Here is a 27,581-nt window from a genome sequence, read left to right as displayed (position 1 = left end):
CTAAATGTATGTACACAATGACCCCACCAGCAGAATAGTGAGTGCAGCTCTGGAGTATCATACAGACTGTAACTTGGTATCAGTACAGGATAAGTAATGTAATTAAAAGTGACAATTTCTGATGTAGATTCTATATATAAAAACTGTAAGATGTTTGTAAAATTATCTTGCATGTAAACTATGTGATTGATGTGGTATAGGAGTAAGATATAAATGAAGAGAAGTAATAGAAGAAAGATATAAATGAATTCCCACGTGGTGAATGAAACAAAGCTGCACTTATGAAGCGATAGCCTGGTGCTATATCTGATGCAGTGATTAATTCCTCTGCCATTCTCTATACTGGGAGCATCACCTCGTGACCAGAGCCTTCCCAGTTTATTATCCGCTACATCTCATCTGTCTTAGTCATCTGGGAAGTTAACCGAGTCCAGTAGTTTTATCTGGTAGCGGGGAGGGGACGTTATTCTGAATTCAGGGCCCCATTTTTAAAACATTAAAAACAAACTATTACAAAAAAAATGGTGTTTAATATGTTAAATAAATAAAAACAAACAAGTACATGGTGAATGAAGTTTTCAAAGCTAAAAGCACCATTCATCCTTGACATTGGCAATTTTTTTTTTTCTACTTTCACCATTCCTGTTCCATTTACCAGTTATCAACATGACATCGGAAAAAAAAAAAAAAAGTTTTCACACCATAAGCAAGCTTTTTCACTACTTGTGGATGGAAAGAAAGTCAGATATGCATCAGATAAGATCTCGGTACTTCTTAAATTTCTGGCATCAGACCTAATCTTGGTAGAACTTTTCTTGCGAAACGTATGGAGCTTTTACTGTCCAGTCTGTGGATCGTTTGCAAAACAAAACAACCTCTGTCCTGTGTGACTGTGCTGGGATACAGATGAACTAGAAGCCCAACATATTCCTGGAACAGAGCAGAAGGTCAGGACAACGTCCATCTTTCAATCATTAACACCAGATAATGTATGGGGTCGTTTTACACTCCCCTGTCCAGGCCTATTCTGGACTCTCCATACCAGACATTTTGTCCCAGCAGCTTTAATCGCCTTCAGTTCATACAAGGAGTTTAGGAAGAAGGACGGCCAAGTCGGAGGATTAACTCACGATACACAAGCCAAAAGGATGTCAACGAATTATGAGTGCATGAGTGCAGCACCAACATTGGTTGATATATTAACACAAACAAAGCATGACCTCGCTGAAATGACATCTTCCATTACTAAAAAGTGCATCAAATCTGCACGTGTGATTAATAATTGATCAGTCCTCCTCAATGTATCACTATGGAGGGGCCCAGTCGTCATGTGACAAAAAGCAAGATAGAACAGAATCTGAATTAGAGATGGATAGAAGTGTTCTATAGCGCCTGCTTGAACAGGAAGTAAATAAAATCAGTAGATGCAGTAAGCTGCCCCTAGAGGTGGCTTCGGGTACTGTCTTATCATGGAGTTCAATAGACAGTATGCACTCAGCCATCTGTAGTGGTGCCTGCAGGCAAACCGTAATAATGCAGGTGGTATAGGGCACTTCTAGAAGTTTAATAAAACTGCTTATAACCATCACTAGAGGAAGCTTACTGCATTCAGTTTTGACAATGCAACAGTATACAGTAGGCTTCCCCCTAGTGGTGGCTTCAGGCAGACAATTTTTGATTAATTTCTATGCAGGAAACAAGCTTTGTAGCAGGGGAAAAACACAAGGACTCGGACCATCACAGATATAAATTAGGACATAAAATCTGCACATGTTAGACATTGACTATTACGCTTACTCTAAATCAATACTGGTCTCCTGATGTTCCTACCCAAATGATAAATTTTAGTTTCCTGGTAATAAAAAAAAAAAATAAAAAGTAAAAAAAAAAAAATATATTGGAATACTAAATACTGGTCCAATATGTGCCAACTTAAAGTAACACTGCAAATTCCCAGAATCTTCCGTCATGATCTTAATATCTCATATTGTGTCTTTTATAAAGCCTAAGAGCAAAGAAACCCGAGACCCTTATGCTGCAGACGGCTTACAGGATGATTAACACTGCAGTATACTCCGCCAACGTGTTCACTACCCCTTCAGTGTAAACAAATTTTGCTAAATTTATTACACTGCCCCCTCCCCAGTTCTTTTGGTAGCTATGGCGCAGAACTTGTTTCCTCTACATAAGCACTAAAAAAATATGAATCTAGGTTAAAAAAGGGAAAGTAGCAGCAACACAAGTCTGTAGCGTATACAGATGTAGGAAAGGCGTCAGCACGGGCCGAGGCCTCTCCAGCTCTGAAGACTTCAATTTCCGTATTCCCTGAATCAAAAGAGTCTTTGATAACAGCTCAGCGACAAGTCTTGTTATTAAAAAAATAGTCTATATTACTAAATGGACCATGAGAAACTGTAGCACGACCTTCGAAACACCTTCCACTGCATTCGTCTTGCAGAAATCCTTGAATCGTGTTGATTTCCTATTAGGGTATTGAAAAACAATAGGTGTAATATGCAGTGCAATGGAGGTGCGATGGGTCTCTGCCATATTCCACACTTTGCTGCCTTGTGGGCCCCCGTGGGACCAGCAGGAGGACCCTCCCACCACAGCTTGGATTGTTGCAGGTGAATGGCTGGGCTGGCAGGGAGGCGGAGTCAGATAACATCCTGGAAAAAGAAAAAAAAATGAGTTACAAGAAACAGGTAGAGTACTTTAGGCAAATGTAATTGTGGGCACAACATTTTTAATATGACTTCTCCTGGGGGGGGGGGGGTCAATGACAGCGATTCCAGGACAGGTACTGTGTTGATATTCTAAGGGGTAGATGCGCGTTAATTACCTGTTCTATCACAAGCACATACAAAAGGCATAATAATCATAATCCAGTCTGCGGGGGAACCGGTTTTAGGCAGCTCAGGTGTTTTAACCTGCCTGAAGCATTTTCCAAACAGGTGTCAGAGCGGCGTCATTGGATGCACCCGTCATTATACATTACTTACTCATTCGAATCACAGGATTCATCATATACTTGTTAAATATGTATGTATGAAACCCAACGCAGAGTTACAGGTCACATACCAAGATTTAGATAAGTATTAAATTATACATGAAACCAAGAGGGACACCCATATAAAAATTAAATGGGGATTCTGAACCAACCCTAAGTGTGTACTCCACAGAGGAGAGCCGACACCTCCTCTATATACTACACATCCTTTATACTAGACATAGTAGAGCTGACAGACCCTCCTAGGGCATATGCACACAGAATAATTCTCATGGAAAACGTTGTGCGGAATCCGCCGCTCGCTCCCCTGCGCTCCCACTTGAAGTTTTATCCATCACATAGGCTCCATTATATGCTCTGGCAGCTTCCGTTATCAGCCCAAAGAAATGACATGTCGATTCTTTGGGCGGACAGCGGAATCATTCCGAACATAGAATGGAGTCTATGGAGCCGTCAGAGAGGAAAACGGGAGCGCACTGAGACAAGGCAGCGGATTGCACACTGAGCTTTCCGCGAGAACTAATCCGTGTGCGTATACCTTAACTTTGTAGATTTCCGCATCTCTCGTCACTTGTCTCCTAGGAGAGCAGAACAGGCAGCCTCAAGTGGATGAAAAGAAACCAGATATCATTTACCCAGCTGCCATGTTAACATGTATGCTATCCTGTCTTCTGGCACAGTGCACAGGTTATGCCAGCAGCCATCATTTCTTTGTGTACATAGAAAAGTTATATTAATCTCAAACACTTAGCGCAGGAGGAAGCCACATTTAATTGGCAAAATGCATCTGGTAAAGAAGAGTGACATCCCCATGGGATATCATTAATAACGGCTGGAGAAAGAGACCGGGGATAGGATGAATGGTACACAGGAAATCACACACAAGACAGCGCAACAACCGGAGAAAACAATGGGTCTTCTTAAAGGAGAACATACAAAAGGTTTGCATGCAATGTGCTTACCTCCAACTTGCTGGTATCTTCTAGACTTCGATTCTTGGCCCTCACAGTATTGGACAGCAGCACTCTCTGTTCAGAGACATCACTCTGAGGAAGGCTCGGGGCCTCCTTGACATTAAAGTCAGAAAGGGCTTTCATTTCCGGGGGATTAGGCTTCTGCTCTGGTATACGAGCAACACGGAACCTGGGGAATCAATATAGGATAATTTAATCAGAATCACATTAACAGTGATCTGATAACTTGGGTGTTGGCATATATCTGCCCTTTATAAATCATGACGCATTAAAAAGTACATGTGAGGTCCCGCAGCAAGTATAAAGTGTATTGCGGGAGGAGAGATGAGAGCTACCCAGGTTATGTGACCAGGAACCACTATGTGACAACTTTATCACTCATTCAAGCAAATTGGTCACGTTGCGATCCACAAGTGGACTTGATCCCCCACAGTTGCAAAAAATCCATCTTGGATCTTCGCCATGCAAGCAGAAATTGCCATGTAGCCCTAGCTTTAAGAGGGTATCAGGTGAAGATGGACCCCAAAGCACTTAGAACAGCAGAACTTTAAATGGCGCTCTGGAAGTGACTGGAGTATTATGCATGAAACATCCAGTCCTAGTATACATAAAGAATTTACAAAGCAGATCAGTGTATAGTTAGCCGATGGGAGAGTTATTGAGGTCAAAACATATGAAGTTTAGAGGATGTACAATAAAGAGACCCTCACCTGCCCACTGAGAGGATGGTGATCTCTCCTAAAGCAGCCTTAGCCGATGTTCTACCACCCTTGCCATTGTTGGCGGGCACCACCACAGACCGTGGAGGGGAGATTATGTCAGGCCACTTCTTCTGGCTGCAGCGAGTGCAGCAGGTGCTGGAGCGGGAGGCCGGGCCCTGGATGGTGTGCAGGTGATGTTGGTGTTTGCAGAGGTTTGGCATCTGGGGCAGGAGGTAAGGCTTGCTAACAAAGGGAAGGAAATGACTGATTTTAAACATCAAATACCCAGAGATAAACCTCATTTAGACAAGTTTTGGTAAAAATTGTGTTAGCAGAAAGCTTGGTGCAACATGGCCACTGTTACAGAATATAGATACTTAGAGGACTCATTGAGGCACAGATGCTTCCATCTGCTTGTATTGTGCTTAGTGTCAGATTTCAGAGGGGGTGTGTGAAATTATTGCCGAGTCTCAATGACATGGGCTGGGTGGTGGTCATTCCATAAGGCCTCACTTTCCAATAATCTGCTGCCAGGGGTGGACATGAAGTGACATCAGAATATTTCCTTGCTTACAATTGTTTCTATTTTCAGAATCACTGTAGCCTTAGCCGGGCGGAACAGAAAGTGACAACAGAACATATTGCTCCAATTGTCCCCGTAGTACAGGAGACCTCCATTGATTCCAATGAAAATGGTTCATTATCCTGTGGTAGTATTGCAGATGCACACTTGCTGCTATGTCCCCCATAGATCCAATCATCAATGAAAGTCATTTATCAGCCAATAACTGCTGGGATATTAACACAATCTCCTATGTAAATTGGGAATGTGCAGCTAGCAATGGTAAAAATAAAGGGACTCACTTCTGAGGAGACTTGTTTCCCATTGCGGAGGTCTGTTTGGTCTGATATTCCTTCAGGAGTTCTTCCAAAGCAACAGCATTTTCTGAGGGGATAAAATAAAAAAATGAATAAACCACAGATCTACAAGGCCAGGTCCCATAAGGATGTAAATTCATAGATGTACTGTAAACCCCTAGTACATTACAGTATGAGAGAGGCATTATTGTTGAACTTTTAAAACATGATTATATGTCAGAAATTTTTATGATAGCGACCGATCTGTAAATAGGATTGGTACGATTTCACATTAAAAAAAAAAAAAAAAGCTGCGCAGCATTGACGACGTACATAATACATTCTAATTCAATGATTTTATTTAAAATTTGCAGCATGGGCTCGGCCCGAAAGAGATTAAAGGTCACTGAGAACCACAGCCTAGCCTTTCTTTTACAATGGATGGTTGTGGGAACTAAGTTTCTGCACTGGGAAAGAGGAGCAGCAGCAAGAACTGCGACCATGTAATTTAAGCTTGCCATTGCGGTTACAACAGTTCTAAGATTTCACCGCAATTAGCATGTGACACCATGCATCCCTAGTTGCCTATGGTTCTCAATTTACATGACTATATTTTAACATGGCCCTATACAGCATCATACCATACACTGCATAACATGTCTGTTCTTCATGCACTGACTGGTAACCAGCGGTCTGCTATTTCCAGCGGTGGGAGGTGATGCACTAAGGGCAGAATTGGTCTCTCATTACACTAAAAGCCAGACTTACGCCACACATGACCTTAGGGGAGAGTAATCTAGATTGATCGGAAAATACAGGGGCTAGTGAACGAGCTGCAAGTGATATTATATATATTTCACCCTTTACACCACCTCATGGCTGGGTCAAAAATATGGTGCCCATCATTAATGAAGTTATCCTGGATTAGAAAAAAACACAGCTACTTTCCTGCCAAAACAGAGCCACCTCTGTCCTCAGGTTGTGTGTGGTATTGCAATCCAGCTTTATTCACATCAATGGAACCAAGCTTTAAAACCACACCCAAACGAGCATGGTGTTTGTGGAAGAAAGCGGCCATGTTCTCCTATGCCTGAACAACCCCTTTAAATTGTTTTGCATAAGCATAAAACACACAAGTCCGGTGCTACCGACCTTTCTTCTCAGTGATGAGACGCACAAGGACCCCGATGGTGTCTTCATTCCCGTTCTCTTCTAACAGGATGTTACCTGAGGACAAGGAGACTTAATGAATTTCTGTGTCTTATGGAGCGTCACACTCTCATATCAAACGTGCAGTCTATAAAGGACGTGTGCACCACCGCCATCCGGTGTTTCTGATGTGGAGCGGACAGAGACATCTTAATTATAGTGAGTGATGATTGGAAGACAAAAACCCATTTAGTCTCTATAGCAACAACTAATCGGAGACCCGCATGTCGGCAAAAACATTAATGCAGATGAAGAATGGACGTAACTGGATGAAGCGGTCACAGTGGTCAATCAGATGTTCTGAGATTGTGTCAGGATGGACGGCAAAGTCTGCAGCAGCAACTTAAAGGGACAGGAATCCTGCAGTCTATCCTCCTTCCCCCAATTGGTTGTGTCATATAAAAGCAAATTACATTATAGAAAGATGGCAGCTAAAAATGAGGAAGTATTTTACGACAATGGTCGGAATTATACAAATAGTCCAAATTGTAGCCGGGTCCATGGGATTCATGCCAATACCTTCTATAAAGGTAACCGTGACGCAATGCTGGGCTTTTTTCCTTCCATTCCACCAAACTTCTGTTCTCATGTATAACCCTATAATAGGTCCATAAAAGAAGTCATTGGCCCGTACAGTACTTCTATGATCTGCTCATTAAATATGGAGTCACACAAAGGAACACCTCCAATTTAATAAACTTCTGTGCTCATGGTTTCCTGATGTTCCGGACAACCAGACTCCATATTAAGTGAATTATTACTGTGCATGCAAATACTGATTGAACCCAGAGTACAACATGTCTCAGATATTCCCGTGAGGAGTTTTTTTCCCCTTCATATCCACATTTTTTTATGCAGTCATAAGCTGGAAACAATGTGAACTTGGAGGAGACTAAGCCATTGTAGACGAGAGGATAATTAGAATCGGCCTAGATTGCTCTTAGCTCCTCAGAGAGCCATCGCCCTATCAAGGGAACGCATGTTTGTGGTTTGTTACACGCTGTAATTCCCGCCTTGACGTCATGTGTGTACCCAGCAAGGTACGGACACCAAGCCTCTGATACAACATTCACAAAAGTTAAGGTCACATCCACAAGTTCAATGGGAGCGGCTGGATGCATGGTAGTTGTAGGCTCTCCGGAACTCACCATCTTTCTCTGGAACTTCTGGAGCCTCTTCATCCACCTTCTGAGATGTGCAGCGATATCCCTTCTTTTTTAGGATGTTGCACAATAATATCCCGGCTAGACCCATCATGCAGAAGACGGGGACAATGGCCAACACTGCGTACTCAGTCCTGGAGTCCTCATGGCCCCCTTTACGTGTACTGTTTTGGGAGGCTTTATGATCTGGTTTATTGGCACCCTCCAATGTTCTCGGAGAACGGTTTCTTAATGTTCTTTGACCTGGAGGAAAATAGTTTGGAAATGAAAGTTTAATAAACTGAATTTTTTAATGGCTATATGTAGGAAACAAAAAAAAAAAACAGCAAACAGTAACAGTAATGCTAAAATAGTAACAGGGAGACCTTCAATGTCTGAACATCTGGTTCATCCACATATACCTTATTATATCCTAACAGGAGCCTCTACCTTTTAAAGAGTCACTGTCGTATTTTTTTTTTTTTTTGCAGAAATCAATAGTCCAGGCGATTTTAAGAAACTTTGTAATTGGGTTTATTAGCCAAATCTGCCATTATCTGCATGTAAAAAGCCTTTTCCCAGGTCCCCCCCCCCTTCCTCTTTTTCATCCACTCTGAAAAATCAGAAAATTGTGACTTGTTGCAGGAGACGTACCCTGTCTGCTCTAGGGAGAGGGGAGGGGGGAGGAGGAAGGAGGGAGTTAGCCGGCAGCAGAAAGCAGATAACAGAGGATTACAGCCACGGAGCTGGGTGACAGCTGTAATCAGAGCTCAGACAGGTCACTGGTGATGGTCAGAACAGATAACGGGTGAGGGATTTGTAGATTAACTCTTTGTTGTCCTGTTTTGGTCTTTTCTTTAGCTCTCTCCATAGGAGAACAATGAAGACAGGGGGGAGAGCTTCAAACTGCTTTTTCATGATAAAAATGCATTTTTCGGATAATAAACCCAATTACAAAGTTTTTTTAAAATCGCCTGGACTATTGATTTCTGCAAAAAAAATTTCACGACAGTGACACTTTAAGCTCAGACATGCGCAATACAGACATTTCCTAGCACAATTTGATCACTGTCAGCCATGTTACAGATCCACTGGGGCTGCAGGCCTAGTGTTTTGAGGTTTTTACATGGCCAGTAGCTCTACAAGTTTGTTAAAGGGGTTAAACAAACAAAAACAAAAAGCACCACCTCTCCTGTCCTCATTTTTTATGTAGGTTTTGCAGCTCAGTTTTATTGAAGTGAATGGAGTTGAATTGCAATACCAAACACAACCTGAGGACAGTGCTGGTGCTGTATTTGCAAGAAAGTACCTGTGCCTTTTATAATCCTGGATAACCCCTTATTTTACATCCCACTCCCCCACCCCCCCATCCCCCACCCCACACACACACTTTTCCATTGTAGAGACTAAATGCTTGGAAAAAGAGGTAGAAGTCCTGTGATCACAGCAGCATTTACCCACCAGCTCACAAGCTTCTGTCTGATCTTTAGATACAGTATGAGGAAAGAAAAACAAAAAAAGCACTGGAAGGACACTTTAGATCAGACTTGTCAGCAGGAGACTAGGAGTATAAATAAGCCCATGGCTATCCAGGGGTTCTCATCAGGATTCCAGGCATACTTTTGTTATCATCTCTATAGACCTTTTCAATCAGGAGTTAAGCCTTTTTGTGTATATGTAAATGAGGCTTAAAAGTTCAGGGGGCGTTCCCCAGCACTACAAGGGCCCAGGTAAGAGGACAATGGGGACAAAAATGGTTTGGTCCAAATCCTGATGTGAAGCCCTCTCTAAGCCATAGGCTTACGTATGCTCCAGTGTTTCTGCCGACAGGTCCACTTTAAGTTTACCTCTAATCTGTGTTATACTGAAAGGACCGGAGTATACGAGAGCACCCACCATTTCTATTCTATATTAGGATATGCACATTTCTAGGTGGATTGTTGTTGGTATTCTTTAACATTTCTCAGCCTCCACTGTAGCCCGAGGACAGAGGTGGAGGAAAAAAGTTTTTGTTTTTTATTCTTTGCACGATATATGACCTGAACACAGATTATCAACCCACCTTCACATCCTACAGTGTCTGGGGGTGCCAGCCAGCATGCGATACATGTGTTTGCACTATTTGTCACCAGTGGAAAATACCTAACATAATACAAATACAAGAAACTTAGCGCCTGTTGCCATGCTGCTATATACACTACATCATATCTAAAATGAATACATACCCAGGCAGGCAGGCTCCACACACTGTGTCAGCACTGGCGGTTCCTGCGCTCAGCTGGATCCTTTTCTTCTTATCGCATTTGGTGTGCATGGTGCAGGGCGACATACTGTGACGGCTGGAGAAGGTACCAGGGGCACATACCCGGCAGCCAACCTCACCACCTGTCCCAAAGCCACACACCTGGAAGGGAAGAGGAAACTTAAACTCAGGATACCAATGAAAACCACACAAAACTACACCAGCCATCATCCAATATACACAATGCACCAGTGGGTGTTGTCATACGTCCTTCTACATTACTTTCATGGATATATGCATTACTGAAATAGTTATGTGGTCACAAACCCACTAAATAGAGTATAAACGGGTATCAGTCTTACCCCATCTGGCTCCTGCCCTCGTGGGCATTTTGTGCAAGGCACACAGGTCGCATTGGCATCAAGGTACTCAGCTATGCCACAATCCTGACAGGTTCCTCCCCAGATTTGGATCTGTATAAAAGACAGGAAAAAAAAATTAAAATCTAACCAGAAACACTTTATAAAGGCCAGTTCACATGCCGGACATTTGTCCCCAAGTTTGAAAATTTTTAAAGTTTTATTTCTGCCAAGTGTGAATTCATGCTAGAGGTATACGTTTTTACATGGTGCCAAAAGCTATATAATTGAATTTCAAAATGAGGAATAAATCGCACATCAAGGGCGGAGATGCATCATATTAAAAACATGGTGGACATAGATGGTTCCTTGTATATGTGTTCAGTTAAGATAAGCTTTAGATATGGAGATTACTAGAAGACCTGATGATAGCCCAACGGGATTGCTTAAAGCAGGGATGGGGAACCTTAGGCCCTCAAGCTGTTGCAAAAAACTACAATTCCCATCATGCCTGGACAGCCGAAGCTAAAGCTTTGGCTGTCCAGGCATGATGGGAATTGTAGTTTTGCAAAAGCTGGAGGGCCGAAGGTTCCCCATCCCTCAAAGGAGAACCTCTTCTTAGTAAAGAGTTAAACACCCATAGTTACCTATAATCAAAGCCATGTATTTTAGGATAATCCAAATAACATGCAGATCTGATCTCTAGATACAAATCCGAGAAGTCAAAGGGATACATTAAAAAATAATAAATATATATATATATATATATATATATAGAAAATGAGACGACTTTAATCTTTAATTCCAAAAGAAGGTTATAAAAACACCACAAGATAAACACCAGATTGGCCACATACAGGCTCATCCTGATGTGCAACCCGTGGTTTACATTCCAGTACGGCCACACGTCGTGCCAACAGTCAAGCCCTTCAGGCAAAGATGCGGGAGACATCACGTTGCTAAGAGTTTATATAAGGCCAATGTTATCTGTAAGTAAGGCCCAATAAACAGGTGCTATACATGCATCAAAATCACCAATATGGTCCGAATAAAGCAAAAACTAAAAAAAAAGTATAAAATAATTTTTTTTTAATTTTTATTTTTTTTATTTTTTTTTAGAATTAAGGAATCTTAGAATTTAAGATTAGGTTCTCCTTAGCAGGAGACCCCTTTCCATTCTGGCCTGTGATAGCCACATACATAAGTGACACCATTTACCAAACTATCAGTAATTCTATCACAGCAAAATCGTTCACTTAACATAATTTTACACTAAGGGCAATGTAAACACCACACTAGGCCTGGAATGAACACCTGCGACAGATCAGCCATAAAATCGGTGCACACCTGCAGCTATCGGCATAGAAGAAAAACATTTCTTGCGTTCTCTGCCGTCATGTTCATCACTGCAGCCGCAGGGCAGATTACTTTCTGCAGTCGTCTGAACACAGGACATTAGTGATGCCAAACAGTCATGAAACCCAATACCCATTTTATTTCTACATTATACAGTCGACTGCGGCTACAGAGTAACCTCCAGGGCCGAGGATATGGTGAATGCGATGTATAAATGGAGATGGATGATTGGCCGGCCAGACACATGCTACTTTACTGGACGGATTTAGAAACACTCAGACCCCAAGTAGTGTAAAGGGAGAAGAGGAAAAAATAGCAAATACAGTGCTGCTGCCGTAAGGTTACAGCATACATGATAGGGGTTAAGTCTTTACTATAATACTGCCTAATATGTACAAGAATATAAGTACTATAATACTGCCCCCTATATACAAGAATATAAGTACTATAATACTGCCCCCTATATACAAGAATATAACTACTATAATACTGCTCCTATATACAAAAATATAACTACTATAATACTGCTCCTATATACAAGAATATAACTACTATAATACTGTCCCTATATACAAGTATATAACTACTATAATACTGCCCCTATATACAGGAATATAACTACTATAATACTGCCCCTATATACAAGAATATAACTACTATAATACTGCTCCTATATACAGGAATATAACTACTATAATACTGCCCCCTATATACAAGAATATAACTACTATAATACTGCCTCCTCCTATATACAAGAATATAACTACTATAATACTGCTCCTATATACAAAAATATAACTACTATAATACTGCCCCCTATATACAGGAATATAACTACTATAATACTGCCCCCTATATACAAGAATATAACTACTATAATACTGCCCCTATATACAGGAATATAACTACTATAATACTGCCCCTATATACAAGAATATAACTACTATACTACTGCTCCTATATACAGGGATATAACTACTATAATACTGCACTCTGTATACAAGAATATAACTACTATAATACTGAACCCTGTATACAAGTATATAACTACTATAACGCTGGTCCTATAGACTTCCTGTTCCCTTTGAATCCTCAGTCACATATACCCATGAAGTATCTGCAACAGTTTCCGACTCAGAACCTTTTACACACATTAGTGAATGTCACAAGGAGATGTTAACTGGAGAGGACACAGTTGAGAAGAGTGAGGGACGCAGCACCATCTGTTTGTATGATGGTACAGACAGACACCATCTGTTTCCACCAGAATGAGCGTCTGCCCTCTACTGCCTGGCCTTTCACAGAATGGAAAATGTACTAAAATCAGATTCTGTAGGAGATTTTGTCTTTATTTAGACATCTTATTATAGGCAGGCAGTAATGGTGTATCCAACCTACTGCCTTCATCTCTAAGAAACAATGAGGGGCGGTGCTTAACTGTAACAAAATCCATTCACAGCAATGGAGGCCAGACTAGCCACACAGGTTAACAAGTCCCAACTAAAACTGGGAATATATCTCAGATGGTTGGGGACCGTCATACAATTATGACCAACAGCACTGCAGACTAGAGATGAGCGAACATGGAGCATGCTCGAGTCCATCCGAACCCGATTGTTCGGCATTTGATTAGCTGGGGCTGCTGAAGTTGGATAAATCCCTAAGGCTATGTAGAAAACATGGATACAGCCAATGACTATATCCATGTTTTCCAGATAGCCTTAGGGCTTTATCCAACTTCAACAGCCACCGCTAATCAAATGCCGAACAATCTGGTTCACATGGACTCGAGCATGCTCCAGGTTCGCTGCAGACCTTTGAGGTTTTCAGTTTCCCTTTAAGGAGAAAAGTTGCATTTACCCAGGCGCCACGATTGTGTCAGGTCTGCAGACATGGTTCAGGTTATCAATTGTAGAAAGTGATCGGCACTACAGCTCCTAATATAGACCCATTAATGGCTGAGTACATTACAGTACAGTAATGGCTGAATGCCTGAGACATGGTTCAGGTTATTCCTGGGTCAGATCCCCACAAGTCACATAGTTGCGGAGGCGTCACCCGTGTTTCACACCGTTTCTTTTCCTGGAAATTATTTTTCCAAGGAGAAATTCCAGACCACCATGGTTCCCATTTATTTACATTACAGTAAGGACTGTTAGGAAGACATCAGGCGGGGCCCTTTAACCCTCCACATAGCCGGTGCTTTCCGAAAAAGTTTACTAAACGGTCCCTTATCCGCCAATTCCGTATGCAGATTATAAAGTCCCTGTCATGAAGACGTCTTGCTTCGGGCAGCCTGGTTATTGCAGTGTTGACACTATACACTTACAGGGTGGGAGCAGTCTATGCGTCAGGTACGGATTCTCCTATTTACTAAACAGTAAGTCATGTGACTCGAGAACGCAGAGGACCTTCATCCACCCTTGTGTGTATATAAGATGAAGAACAGATGATACTGGTGCAGTGATAAAGGTTAATGATAAACTTACCATGAACAAGCAGGAGATGAGGACGCCGCAATGACTCCGCATTGTCGCTGTAATGTGGTGGCTTTGATGGAGCGAACCTGCAAGAATGGAAAGTTACAATAAGGGAGGAGGAAGAATTCAGTGACAACCAGATATTCACACAATATGTCTGACCCCCAACTTCTAGTGACTCAGCCTTACAGCCGGGTGACGCACCCCTCCTCCGCCTTCATTGCCCTGGGGAATGGCCGCCGTCACCGCTCTGACACTCGGCAGACTATTTATAGAGCCATCACGTTTGTCACCTCCCTTCAGGTCATTAAAATTCTAAGAGGACAATGCGACAATAAACAGCGGCTACTACAACACCCAAAAATACTGCCATACCTGTCCTTAAAGGGCCAGTCACCCTAAAGCATTATAACAGCATATCAGCCACACATATGCATATAAAATATGAAATGGCTGATAACAGGGAACAATAGGGGGTCATCCACAAAAGCAGAAGATATAGGCCTCATTAATCAACAAGAAAAACTTTGTTGCCTATTGCAACCGGAGCACAGTTTTCACTTCATCTCTAATTTGAACTGTTGCTGTGGGCAACAAGTAGTTTGGATGTCTTTGTTGTCCATAGCAACCAAAGAAAACCACTGTAGCCTATAGCAACCAGTCACTGCTTTTATTATACTATAGCAGGTTACATAATGAAGGGTGGGCTCTGATCGGTTGCTATGGGCAACAACGTTTCTCTTGCCTATAGCAACCAATCAGATCTGAGCTTTCATTTCTTTTTCTAACCTGATGTGGTATAGTTAAAGCTTTGCACTGACTGGTTGCTATGGGAAACAATGTCTTTGTTGCCCATAGGAACCAGATTTCATTTCCTCACCTGTGGTTGCTATGGGTAATACGATGTATGAAAACGGTCACTTTTATTAACGGCTTTGATAACTCAGCCCTTCTCCGATACTGAATGGGTAGCACAGTCCACCCTTACTGGCCTTACTGGCCTCCTTATTGTAGGAGGAGCGTGTACGTCATCCTTTGTATTCGCCTATAGACGTCGTCCGCAGGGATCTATTCCCATCACACTATAATAAGCAGCGTTGAGCTATTTATAGAGCACGTCGCCGCTGCTCCTGCGTAGCTTTCTGCTGTCTCATCACCTGGAGGAGAGCGAGCCCGGGCAGCGGCCATCACCTGCAGCGCTGCTGACTCTGCACCAACGCTCAGCACCTCCTGTACGAGCAGCGGCACCACAGCAAGGATCACCCCAAGGACAGGACACTGTTCAGACTCATCAGACCCTGCAAATCACACACAGGATGTGACTGGGAAAAATCATAGATCTAGAGTCATTCCCTATCATCTGTCCATGAGAAAGCTGCAATAACCAACATGGCGGCTATTATAGCTCCCATGGGGCTGGTATCCAGATTTCCTGAAGCATGGAAGGTGGGATACATCACTCTACAGCGACAATATGGCGGCTATCATAACGCCCATGGGGTTGGTATTCAGGTTCCCTATATAGAAGCATTAAGGGTGGGATACCTCACTGTACAGGAAACTAGGAAAGCTGGGTGACAAATTATATAGCTCCCATGGGGCTGGTATCCAGATTTCCTGAAGCATGGGAGGCACTGTGATAACCAATATGGCGACTATGATAGCGCCCATGCAGTTAGTATTTAGGTTCCCTAAAAAGAAGCATTTGAGGTGGGATACGTTACTGTACAAGAAACTAGGAAAGCTGGGTGACCACCAATATAGCTCCCATGGGGCGGATTTCCTTAACAGAAGCACAGGAGATGGGATATGTGACTGTACAGGAGTTTGGAAAGCTGGGTGACAACCAATATGGCTACTATTTTAGCTCTCATAGGGTTAGTACGGAGATATCCTAAATAGAAGCATAAGGATGGCATATATCACCATACAGGACACTGGGAAAGCTGAGTGACAATATACTGTAGCTTCTATGGGGTTGGTATGGAGGTTTCCTTAACAGAAGCATGGGGATATGGGATATGAACAAGAGGCTGGGAAAGCTGTGTGACAACCAATATGGCCGCAAATTCAGCTCCTATATTGGGCTGGTAGCCATAATGTCAGGTCAGGCTTTATATACTTTTACAGTGAAATTCTGTTATTTCCGATAACAAGAACAGCAACCAAACAGCTGCCAAAGTGTGTAATAAAAAAATAAAATAATCCGCAGCCGGGAGATAGGAGGAAGAGCAGCCGGATGTGATGTTCGCTATGAAGTCATAATAAGACTCTGGTTATACAAATCTCTGCAACAAGCCCAACAGGTTTTGTCTGAGAGCGGTGTCGGAAATCCTGGCTCAGCCCCGATTCTGGCGACGTCACCCTGGATGCGGGGGATTCCCATAAAAATACACAACGTATAGCTACCGGGTTCCTGTTGACTAAGGATGTGCACGGAGGGAGGAAGAGGATGGGATCTTTAGGAAGCTTAGGTCATAAAATAATAACCGAAAATACTACTACAAGAATAGCACAACGCTTACCTCTTATTATACACTATAATGCTGCTCATACAGGGCTTCCTGGTGCATGAATAAAATGGAAGAAATGCAGTAAAGACTGACACAAGTGGAAAGGTTAACAAGAAGAGAAGCAAGAATTATAGGGGACGTCTATGGGGACAGTAACTGCACAATAAAAGCTGAATTGGTGAGATTTCAGGACATTTTTCGAGGAAGGGCTGACACACGTGAAGTGTAAATTTTATGGCTCATCTAGGCAGAACTTGGAAGTACATCCAGTACTGAGACGGGTGTTGCCAAAAGTAACACTAGCAGATCTGTGCCCAGCACCCAGGAAGATGCCAGTCTGGAGATAGAGGACAGTCGGAAAATTACATGCAAAAGAAGAACCCATGTAGCCTCAATTAGGAGTCTCAAAACACAGGACTAGTCAGATATCCCTCTGGCAAGGACCCAGCCAATTGGTGGTTCCTGTAGGGAAACCCCCAAAATCATCATATTAAGTGGCCCTATAAATCAATGTAATGACAAGGGAAAAACCAAGGCCAAGTATCCATCCACATACAGCTGTTTCAGGTGTTGCCCCTCATCAGTGTGGAGCAGGATTCTGGCTAGGTGGGAGCAATGCCTAGTAGAGCCATAAGAGAAACAGATTACTGGTCTCAGGGAGACCAGCCAAACAATAACACTGCCGGCTGCTAGTGAAAGCGCTCAAAGCAGTGAAGTCCTAGGTGCATTGCCCCCTGGGAAACATAAATATGCAAAAGAAGAGCTGTGGAGCCTCATTTAAAAAGTGTCACTGTCGTGAAATTTTTTTGCAGAAATCAATAGTCCAGGCGATTTTAAGAAACTTTGTAATTGGGTTTATTAGCCGAAAAATAAAGCTCTCCCCCCTGTCTTCATTGTTCTCCTATGGAGAGAGCTAAATAAAAGACCAAAACCGGACAACAAAGAGTTATTCTACAAATACATCCCCTTTATCTCCTCTGACAGTCACCACTGACCTCTCTGAGCTCTGATTACAGCTGTCACCCAGCTCAGTGCCTGTAATCCTCTGTTATCTGCTTTCTGCTGTCGGCTAACTCCCTCCTCCCCCTCCCCTCTCTATAGAACAGACTGGGTACGTCTGATGCAACAAGTCACAATTTCCTGTTTTTTTGCAGTGGATGGAAAAGAGGAGGGAGGGGGGAACTGGGAAAGGCTTTTTAAATGCAGATAATGGCATATTTGGCTAATAAACCCAATCACAAAGTTTCTTAAAATCGCTTGGACTATTGATTTCTGCAAAAAAAAAACAAAAAAAAAAACACGGAAGTGACTCTTTAAGAATCTCAAAACACAGGACTAGCCAGATATCCCTCCAGGAAGGACCCGGAAACCACCAGAACCACCACATTCCATAGTCAGAAAGTAAGACAGGGTTCCCTAACCTGTGGCTCGACAAGTGGTACAAAACTACAACTCTCAGCATGCCCGAACAGAAACAGGTTGGGGAACAATGCTCTAGAATGTAGAATGCTGTGAGGGGATGCTGGGAGTTGTAGTCTAGCAACAAGTGAAGATTTACAGGGTTTAGCACTGCTCATTAAATAATTAAAGCAATAGAGCATTACTGCATTCACCAGTTTCTGGAAAAGCTGGATGCACACCGGTTCTAGGTTCTTTCCCAAACAGTGTAACAGATGAAGAACAAGACAGGAACATTATTAGTTTATGCAGTTATATAAACAATAATCCTGTAATTATTGGGTGTCACATGGGTGGAGACGATCAATGATCCAGTGACACCTCAGCCTCGTGACCCAACCAGTGTCCCTGTCACCTCCGCACTTGTGTAATACTGGCAGTACTGCCCTGGGGAGCATGACGTGGTGGCGCTTAGGGACAGTTATTAAAAATGCCACATTATTTTACATCTCAGTGAGGCACGAGGCCCATCATACCTCAATGTGCTCATTGTGACCCAGTAGAGTTACGTCTGCTCGCACCCCCCTCCAGACAGGGCCTCCGTGTGTGTGTGTGTGGGGGGGGGGGGGACACAACACAATCTCCTCTAACAGCCTGGGCTCTGCATTATGTAGGAGGCGGCAGCTGGCGGTATAACGCAGCCTCTTGAGTTCCTATTGTCAAAGACAATAAAGAGAGTGACTAATACAGAGAGAGAGAGCTCCTGGACGCAGATCAGGTGACCCCAGAGCCATTTATAAAGAGTGGGGTGACCTTCACCAGCCAGCAGGATGCAGAGATCCCTGTAGGTAACCAGGGATTCTATGTCGTCATCTTAAAACCGATCTCTGCTAAAGAGTGGAAAGTGGTCCTTAAAGGAGAAGTCCGGCAACATTTTTTATTAAAGTATTGTATTGCCCCCCAAAAGTTACACAAATCACCAATATACACTTATTATGGGAAATGCTTATAAAGTGATTTTTTCCCTGCACTTACTACTGCATCAAGGCTTCACTTCCTGGATAACATGGTGACATCACTTCCTGGATAATATGGTGATGTCACTTCCTGGATAAAATGATGATGTCACAACCCGACTCCCAGAGCTGTGCGGGCTGTGGCTGCTGGAGAGGATGATGGCCGGGGGATGCTTAGTGTCCCTCCAGTGCCCTGTGTCCCTCAGTGTCCCCCTGCTATCATTCTCTCCAGCAGCCACAACCCGCACAGCTCTGGGAGTCGGGTTGTGACATCATTTTATCCAGGAAGTGACATCACCATGTTATCCAGGAAGTGATGTCACCATGTTATCCAGGAAGTAAAGCCTTGATGCAGTAGTAAGTGCAGGGAAAAAGGCACTTTATGTGCATTTCCTTTAATAAGTGTATATGGGTGATTTGTATAACTTTTGGGGGGCAACACAATACTTTAATAAAAATTTTCTCTGGACTTCTCCTTTAAAGTTTACAATGCCTTTCTCATTCAGATCCCAGCAGTTTTAGGACCCCCTAATATTTCAAGCACTGACGAGATTTCTTCTAAGACCCCTTCTCCTACTTATCAATATCAGTATCTGGAAAAGCTGGGTGATAACCAATACAGTCACAATCACTCTGCCATGATGGGTATGGAGAGATTTGAACTTAGGGGGTTAGAAACGTTGGGCGACATCACCAGGAATCGGCAGCCATGTTTGTTACTAAGTGTTAATGGGGACTTTTACAGGTGAACAAATCCTTGCGTCATCATCTTCTTTCAAGTTTCTTAGTTCTATGTATTCTTGGGTTTCTCCGAATGTTGCGTTGAAATATCTGAATTGCCTTCTGTAACAGTCATTGTATCTCCTTGGGGTGCAGGACTTTTTCTCCGAATTCCATGCTGCCTGGTTCCCGGCTTTACCGTGCACCAACAAGGGAGATTAGGACTGGGGAGCGGACTACTCGCTACATTTGCTTCTGTAACAGTCGTCACACTGTGCCCATAAGATACCCGGCCACGCTGGCACCTGTAGTTCAGATTTGAGCAGCCGGTGTGATTTCCTGTGGTATATGATGTAACCATCAAAACATCAACATGCAAAGATGGTTACCACCCTGATGGGGAGATTTCTGTGTCCTCAGTAGGAGAGGTACAGGCAATACATGTCCATCTGGGCGCGTTCAACCACAAATCTCTGGGTAAACACGCTCCCAGTTATCTACTTCCCTCACATGTGCCGTCTAAGAACGTGTCCGTGTCTGGGGCCCAAGGCAAGATGTGCACCAAAAGATAACAGGGCAGCGAACGTTACCTAGCTATGTACAATGTATCAGTCTGGAGCTCACAGAGCATTGTCTACACTGGATACAGCTGAGAGCAGGACTAGCTATGTACAATGTATCAGTCTGGAGCTCACAGAGCATTGTCTACACTGGATACAGCTGAGAGCAGGACTAGCTATGTACAATGTATCAGGCTATAGAGCTCACAGAGCATTGTCTACACTGGATACAGCTGAGAGCAGGACTAGCTATGTACAATGTATCAGGCTATAGAGCTCACAGAGCATTGTCTACACTGGATACAGCTGAGAGCGGGACTAGCTATGTACAATGTATCAGTCTAGAGCAGTGATTTTCAACCTTTTTTGAGCCGTGGCACACTTTTTATACTTAAAAAATCCCGGGGCACACCACCAACCAAAATGGCACAAAATGACACTAAAACAGTACATATTATACATATAGTTAAGAATATAGATTCTAAATGTATTTATACTCACTCAGTGTGAAACCTGGGCCTGTTTTCTTCTCCCCCCTGTGCTTCTCTCCTGTGCTTCTCTCCACCATACTTCTCCCCCATGCTTCTCTCCCCCATGCTTCTCTCCCCCATGCTTCTCTCCCCCATGCTTCTCTCCCCCATGCTTCTCTCCCCCATGCTTCTCTCCCCCATTCCCATGTTTCTCTCCCCTGTTTCTCCCCCATCCCCAGGTTTCTCTCCCCCTTTGTTTTCTCCTGTTTCACAGGGGCACCATAATTTGGGGAACTTTCCCCACGGCACACTGGTTGAAAATCACTGGTCTAGAGTCCAGGCTGTAGAGATCACAGAGCATTCTCTACACTGGATACAGCTGAGGGCAGGACTAGCTATGTACAATGTATCAGTCTGGGGTCCAGGCTGAAGAGCTCACAGAGCATTGTCTACACTGGATACAGCTGAGAGCAGGACTAGCTATGTACTATGTATCAGTCTGGGGTCCAGGCTGTAGAGCTCACAGAGCATTGTCTACACTAACTCCAACTAAGCATATTAAAAGTACAGTGGTACCTTGGTTTAAGAGCTCACAGTTTTTCAAAATTGTATCTTGGTGTAAGAGCATTGCTTTGGCGTAAGAGCTCCCTGTACTGGGTGGGAGCGAGTGGAGGAGGGGCATGGTCTGCATAGCGGGGTCTACAGCCCTGTACTCTGACCCAGGAAGTCTCCCTCACCTTCCAAATCATAGCAGATCCACTTCAGGCTGGGGCTTACATATGGGGACAGGACTGTGGGGGGTAATCTCTCCATAGCTGTAACCCCTCTCTCCCTGGACAGAGAGTGCTGCATGTATGTGCCCACATCTGTCCTGCTCATTCCTTCATGCTCCCTGCAGTCTCTGTCCGCCCTTGTGTTTCCCATCCTCTCCATTACTGTACAGTAACTTATAATATCACAGATTCTGCTGTTTCTGAATGTTTGTCAGTTTTACATGTTATTCAGAATTATAAATCATTATTTTTTGGGTGGAACCAATTGTCTGTATTTCTATGATTTCTTATGGGAAAATTTGCTTTGGTGTAAGAGTGATTTGGATTACAAGCGCAGTCCCGGAACGAATTATGCTCGTAATCCAAGGCCCCACTGTAACTGGATTCAAACCATATATAATTTACAAGCCCCCCCCCCCCCCCCCATTGGACGTGGCTCGGTTTAGGACACCTGTGGCAGGCGCAGGGCCTAAGGCAAAGGATAAGCCCATTCATTGCAATGAGGACCTAGTCTGACCAGTAAGGGTTAATGACATCTCCCAGTCTGGAGTAATGGAGGTGATTCACATCCTTGGGACAGAGGACATTCATTGTAATTGTCATGGTGCCGCCCCCTCCCCAGTTCTCTGCATTGTTAATATGCGGCCTGGGAGTGGAGCTTCTACTTCATTACCACCACAAATGGAGGATCTGCAGGACCCCCACCCTCCTGGGCCTCATCCCCCGACATGAATCAGAGCTCATACACGGCCTCAAACATTCATACAGTGAGGCCAGAGATGGGGGCAGCTTCCTTATAGGCACCCATATGGGCACAATGAAACCCAGCATACCAGACCTTTCCCTCCTCCTCATCATATACCAGGGGGAGAGTCGGAGGCCCCCCATACATTATTGACTAATCCCGCTATAATGTGTGCCTGGATGCCAACTTTATTGTGCACGGCCAGCATAACCTTGGTCCCTGCTATCCCTCTTTTTAATAGAGGGACTATTACTATATGATCGTAGATCATGTGATCTGGCGGCACATTACACTGCCACAATGAAACCAGCCAAGCACGAGGCGGACACATTGCTTTTCTCCTTATTTCCTCTGCAGCTTCCGTAGATCACGACGAGAGAAGATCTCAGAGTTATTGTTACCACAGAAAGAAGCAGACGGGAAACCAGAGTGCGGCGTATCACGAGCGGCCTAGATACAGCAGCTCAGCACTGCAAGCCACGTCAAGTCATCAAAGGTTCATATCCAGGGTGAGGGCAGCGCTGATCCGGAGTATCCCAGATACTGTGCACATACTGTTTGGCCCATTCTTTTTGAATACATGTATATCCCACACTAAGGGGGCTATTACACAACTAACGATAAACGATCTCAAACGACCCGAAATCGTTCGTCCAATTACACGGAATGATGATCATACTTATGATCGTTCTTGCGGTCGTTTCGTTGTCGCTGTCGCATACGTTTCAGCTATAACTTCTTATTACACCGAATGATGTACAAACAATTTGCGAACAATCAAACGATAAGAATAGGTCCAAATTCTATCAAACGAGAAATCGTTGGTCGTTTAATCGTTGTCTGCTATTACACGAAACGAATATTGTTAAAATATGAGTGATCTAACGATTTTTCGTACGATTTTTATCCCGTGTAATACGGCCCTAACACCTTCAGGAACAAGAAGGTGGCTCATATCCTGCGGAACAAGAGGATCAGGCACTAAAATTCAGAGTGCCCAATCCTTCCCCTCTGACAACTGTCAGGGAGAGTCAAGCAAGCCCCCCCCCCCCCTAGTGCCAATGACCTCTGCCATTGGCTGCCCTCCTGTGGGAACAATCCCTAAAATTCAAGATGGCTGATCATTTACACCCCCTATGATGGAATCTATTACAGGAAGATTTGGTCACATCCAAACTGGGGATGGCCACATTGGCTCTTTTATATGGTCACCTTCACAGTATTCCTGGCCACACATATGGAACCCAACCACCATTCAACCAGCCAACCATCTAATGTGTATGGAGGCCGCCATGTCTTATAGATAGGTCGCATGCATCATGGTCTCATTGCATCTCTATATCCACGGAGATCCAAACTAACAGAGGATCCCGTCGCTGATCCAAGAGCGGGCCACAGTGACAGGGTATAGGGATTGTATGAAGCAGTGGGCATTCTGGGTAATTAGGTAGACAAGAAACAAGATAAAGCATAAACCGCAGAGGGATCTGCAAGCTGGAGATGGCCGCGGACACAACAATCAATCCCATCAGGCGATCGATCTGATCTGCATTCATTATGGTAACAGAGACTAATGACCCAAGAGAACCCAAAATCCATCAAACAATATCTGCTTGGTGTCACAGACTGACAGGTTGCGGCCCACTCTGGCCCCTGTGGACAGACCACCCTAGTGCTACATCCAAAGCAGCACAAAGTTGTGCGGGGTGAGCGAAGCCTTTGGAAAAGAGTCAAATTTTACCAAAAAAGAATTTAAAAAATAATCATGACCATATAATAAGTCCAGATTACAGAGTGTCCATCCTGCGGCACAGGCTGCAGATGAGCAGGGACGCTGTGTACACTGGACGGGTAGAACCTATTAGTGACGGTTAATAGACGCCGACTGTCACCAACCGCACAGCAGCATCCGGCAGCAGGGGGTGCCAGCCGGTGCCCAGTGACCTGCATTACCAGGGGCTTCCCTCTGCTCCAGGAAGGGCAAAGAATAGAATATATATATATATATAAACAAGTGGAATGAGTGGATCTTTAGGGTTAATGAGAGGCGGCGGCAGTGATCTCCGCTCCCACAGTCCACGTGAGAATCTCATTTTGGAGGAATCTGCCACATCTCAGGTTACAGTATTTCCCATACAGAGGGGTGAGCAGGATTTAGCAGGGGGTGGGGGGATGGGGGGGGTTACCCTCCCCCGTGCAGCCAGAAGTAGGACAAAAAGTCTTGTGAGGCCCCTATGGCTGTGGAACTACTACTCCCAGCTGACACCATCAGGGGATATATACTCTATATCTCACGACACAACTAATCCAGGAAGTCAGTGATGGACGGATACATTGTATCCCCCGCTACATGGCTGTAACATATAGGGGAGAAAGAGTCTGGAAGTCGTTGTATTACAACATATCCAGAGTCTGTCTACAGAGTCCGTATCCACAGCGCTGTACTATACATGTATATAGGGCAGGAGCAGCTGCATATCAACCATTACATGTATACAGGACAGGAGCAGCTGCATCTCATTCATTACATGTATACAGGACAGGAGCAGATACATATCATCCATTACATGTATACAGGACAGGGGCAGCTGCATCTTATCCATTACATGTATACAGGGCAGGATATGTATATGCTGGGTACAGGACCATCCATTACATGTATACAGGACAGGAGCAGCTGCATCTCATCTATTACATGTATACAGGACAGGAGCAGTCATCTCATCCATTACATGTATACAGGGCAGGATATGTATATGCCGGGTACAGGACCATCCATTACATGTATACAGGACAGGAGCAGCTGCATCTCATCTATTACATGTATACAGGGCAGGATATGTATATGCCGGGTACAGGACCATCCATTACATGTATACAGGACAGGAGCAGCTGCATCTCATCTATTACATGTATACAGGGCAGTATATGTATATGCCGGGTACAGGACCATCCATTACATGTATACAGGACAGGAGCAGCTGCATCTCATCTATTACATGTATACAGGGCAGGATATGTATATGCCGGGTACAGGACCATCCATTACATGTATACAGGGCAGGATATGTATATGCCGGGTACAGGACCATCCATTACATGTATACAGGACAGGATATGTATATACCGGGTACAGGACCATCCATTACATAACATCCAGAGACAGAACCAGCAAGTGCTGCAGTCTCCAATGTCAGCCAGGGCATCCTAACCTAGCAGCATACAGCTCTGCAGAGCACAACTCCCCTGCCCTCTGTCCTGTGCCCTCTTCTCCCTGCAGAGCATCACCTACAGTCTCCTGCTCTGCAGACTATTACTCTGCACCCCCCTCCCCCTTCACACTCCCTGAGTCATCTCTACTTAATCACTGTCTGTAGATCATCACTGCAGGAGTAGGGGTCAAGAGGAGAGTCAGTGAGTGATGGTCTGTAGGATAAGAGGGGAGACTCATTGAGTAATCATCTGCAGGTTGATAAGGAGAGAATCACTTACTGAGTCCCCCATTGTCCTGCAGACTATCACTCATGGAGTTTCCCCCTTGTCCATTATTCTTAAGACCCTCACTTACTTAGTCTTTCACCTTGTCTCTTACTGCCCTTCTCGCCCCCATACACTGCAGACCATCACCCTCTGTCCCTCCTATCTCTTGCCCTGCAGACCATCACTCTCTATCCCTCCTGCCCTGCAGACCATCACTCTCTATCCCTCCTGCCCTGCAGACCATCACTCTCTATCCCTCCTGCCCTGCAGACCATCACTCTCTATCCCTCCTGCCCTGCAGACCATCACTCTCTATCCCTCCTGCCCTGCAGACCATCACTCTCTATCCCTCCTGCCCTGCAGACCATCACTCTCTATCCCTCCTGCCCTGCAGACCATCACTCTCTATCCCTCCTGCCCTGCAGACCATCACTCTCTATCCCTCCTGCCCTGCAGACCATCACTCTCTATCCCTCCTGCCCTGCAGACCATCACTCTCTATCCCTCCTGCCCTGCAGACCATCACTCTCTATCCCTCCTGCCCTGCAGACCATCACTCTCTATCCCTCTTGCCCTGCAGACCATCACTCTCTATCCCTCTTGCCCTGCAGACCATCACTCTCTATCCCTCTTGCCCTGCAGACCATCACTTCTAACTTCTTGTAAAGCTGCAATATTAACCCTTTGGCTGCGGCTCCAGCACTGAGCATTGTCCCGGAGCTCCTGCATCACTCCTCATCCGTCCCGACCATCAGGCAGTGTGATCTCCAGCCAGAACTCACCGATTCCGTTGTGATGGTGTCTCGGTATGGATCGGTCACAGTCCCGGTATACAGTCCGGTATACAGCTCCTCCCGGCAGCCGGCACTCTGCACGCCGCTCTGAGAGCTCAGGGTCAATCAGCCGCTTATCAGCCGAAACTCCCCGTGACGTCACACCCGCCCCTTTACACCAAAGCACAGCGCTCTCCGAGGACACCCAGCGGCCGCTTATAGGAATTACACGTCACTTTGCGCAAACTAATAGACACCTCCATGGGTACATGATTGGCGCCATAACATGGTGTGTAGGATTTATCATCAGTGTAGAATAAGGACCTTAGTGCTGACCTGTGACCTGGGATTACACCAAGGCCCCATATGAGGACAGCAGTACTAGAAATTGATGCATCATCGTTAGGGGCCCTGTTATATTCATAGTATTGAGACCCAAGAGTTTCAAATTCAGTAGGTCTTTCTTATCAAGCAGTGAGGGCCCCATAGACCTGCTGAGAATAGGGGAAGGGGGGATATGGGAACCAGGGGCCACTATATGGATTTACATTGAAATCATTTCACATTGTCCTTCCTGATTATGACATTGTGTGAAATCTCAGGTGACATCATCTCATGGAGTTTGGATAATGGATGACCCATCATTTCCAGGATTACCTGAATGAGGAAGAGAATTTGGGTGAAGGACGACCCAGGAATCTCCATTATAGAGAGGATCGGGCATTACTTATTCTGGTGGGACAACCCCTTCAATTCAATGCGAGCGGCTCCCACATTCACACATCCGTAGCCCCCCGCAATT

General features: G+C 44.4%; 1 protein-coding gene across 1 annotated transcript; it reads right to left on the bottom strand.

Moving 5' to 3' along the window:
- RELT (RELT TNF receptor) lies at positions 1–26,871 on the bottom strand. Its single transcript, XM_069969577.1, has 11 exons — positions 26,789–26,871; positions 14,341–14,417; positions 10,499–10,609; positions 10,120–10,298; positions 9,957–10,036; positions 7,901–8,158; positions 6,696–6,770; positions 5,550–5,631; positions 4,695–4,928; positions 3,973–4,153; positions 1–2,669 (listed from the first exon to the last, which is right to left on the bottom strand). The coding sequence occupies exons 2-11, from the start codon at positions 14,380–14,382 to the stop codon at positions 2,658–2,660; spliced, it is 1,254 nt and encodes a 417-aa protein (XP_069825678.1). The 5' UTR covers positions 14,383–14,417; positions 26,789–26,871; the 3' UTR covers positions 1–2,657.
- Between the last annotated feature and the right edge of the window lie 710 nt (positions 26,872–27,581).

Source organism: Dendropsophus ebraccatus, chromosome 5 (assembly GCF_027789765.1).
Source record: "Dendropsophus ebraccatus isolate aDenEbr1 chromosome 5, aDenEbr1.pat, whole genome shotgun sequence".
Taxonomy (NCBI): Eukaryota; Metazoa; Chordata; class Amphibia; order Anura; family Hylidae; genus Dendropsophus; species Dendropsophus ebraccatus.
This window is presented reverse-complemented; position numbering and strand designations above follow the sequence as displayed.

What these genes read in the sequence shown, in the direction of transcription:
- RELT (XM_069969577.1), bottom strand. Translation starts at nt 14,382, where the DNA reads ATGCGGAGTCATTGCGGCGTCCTCATCTCCTGCTTGTTCATG. An exon ending in TGTGGAGCCTGCCTGCCTGG is followed by an intron (nt 10,037 to 10,119) that starts GTATGTATTCAT and finishes GTATTATGTTAG; the next exon opens with GTATTTTCCACTGGTGACAA. An exon ending in GGAAACAAGTCTCCTCAGAA is followed by an intron (nt 4,929 to 5,549) that starts GTGAGTCCCTTT and finishes TCCCTTTGTTAG; the next exon opens with CAAGCCTTACCTCCTGCCCC.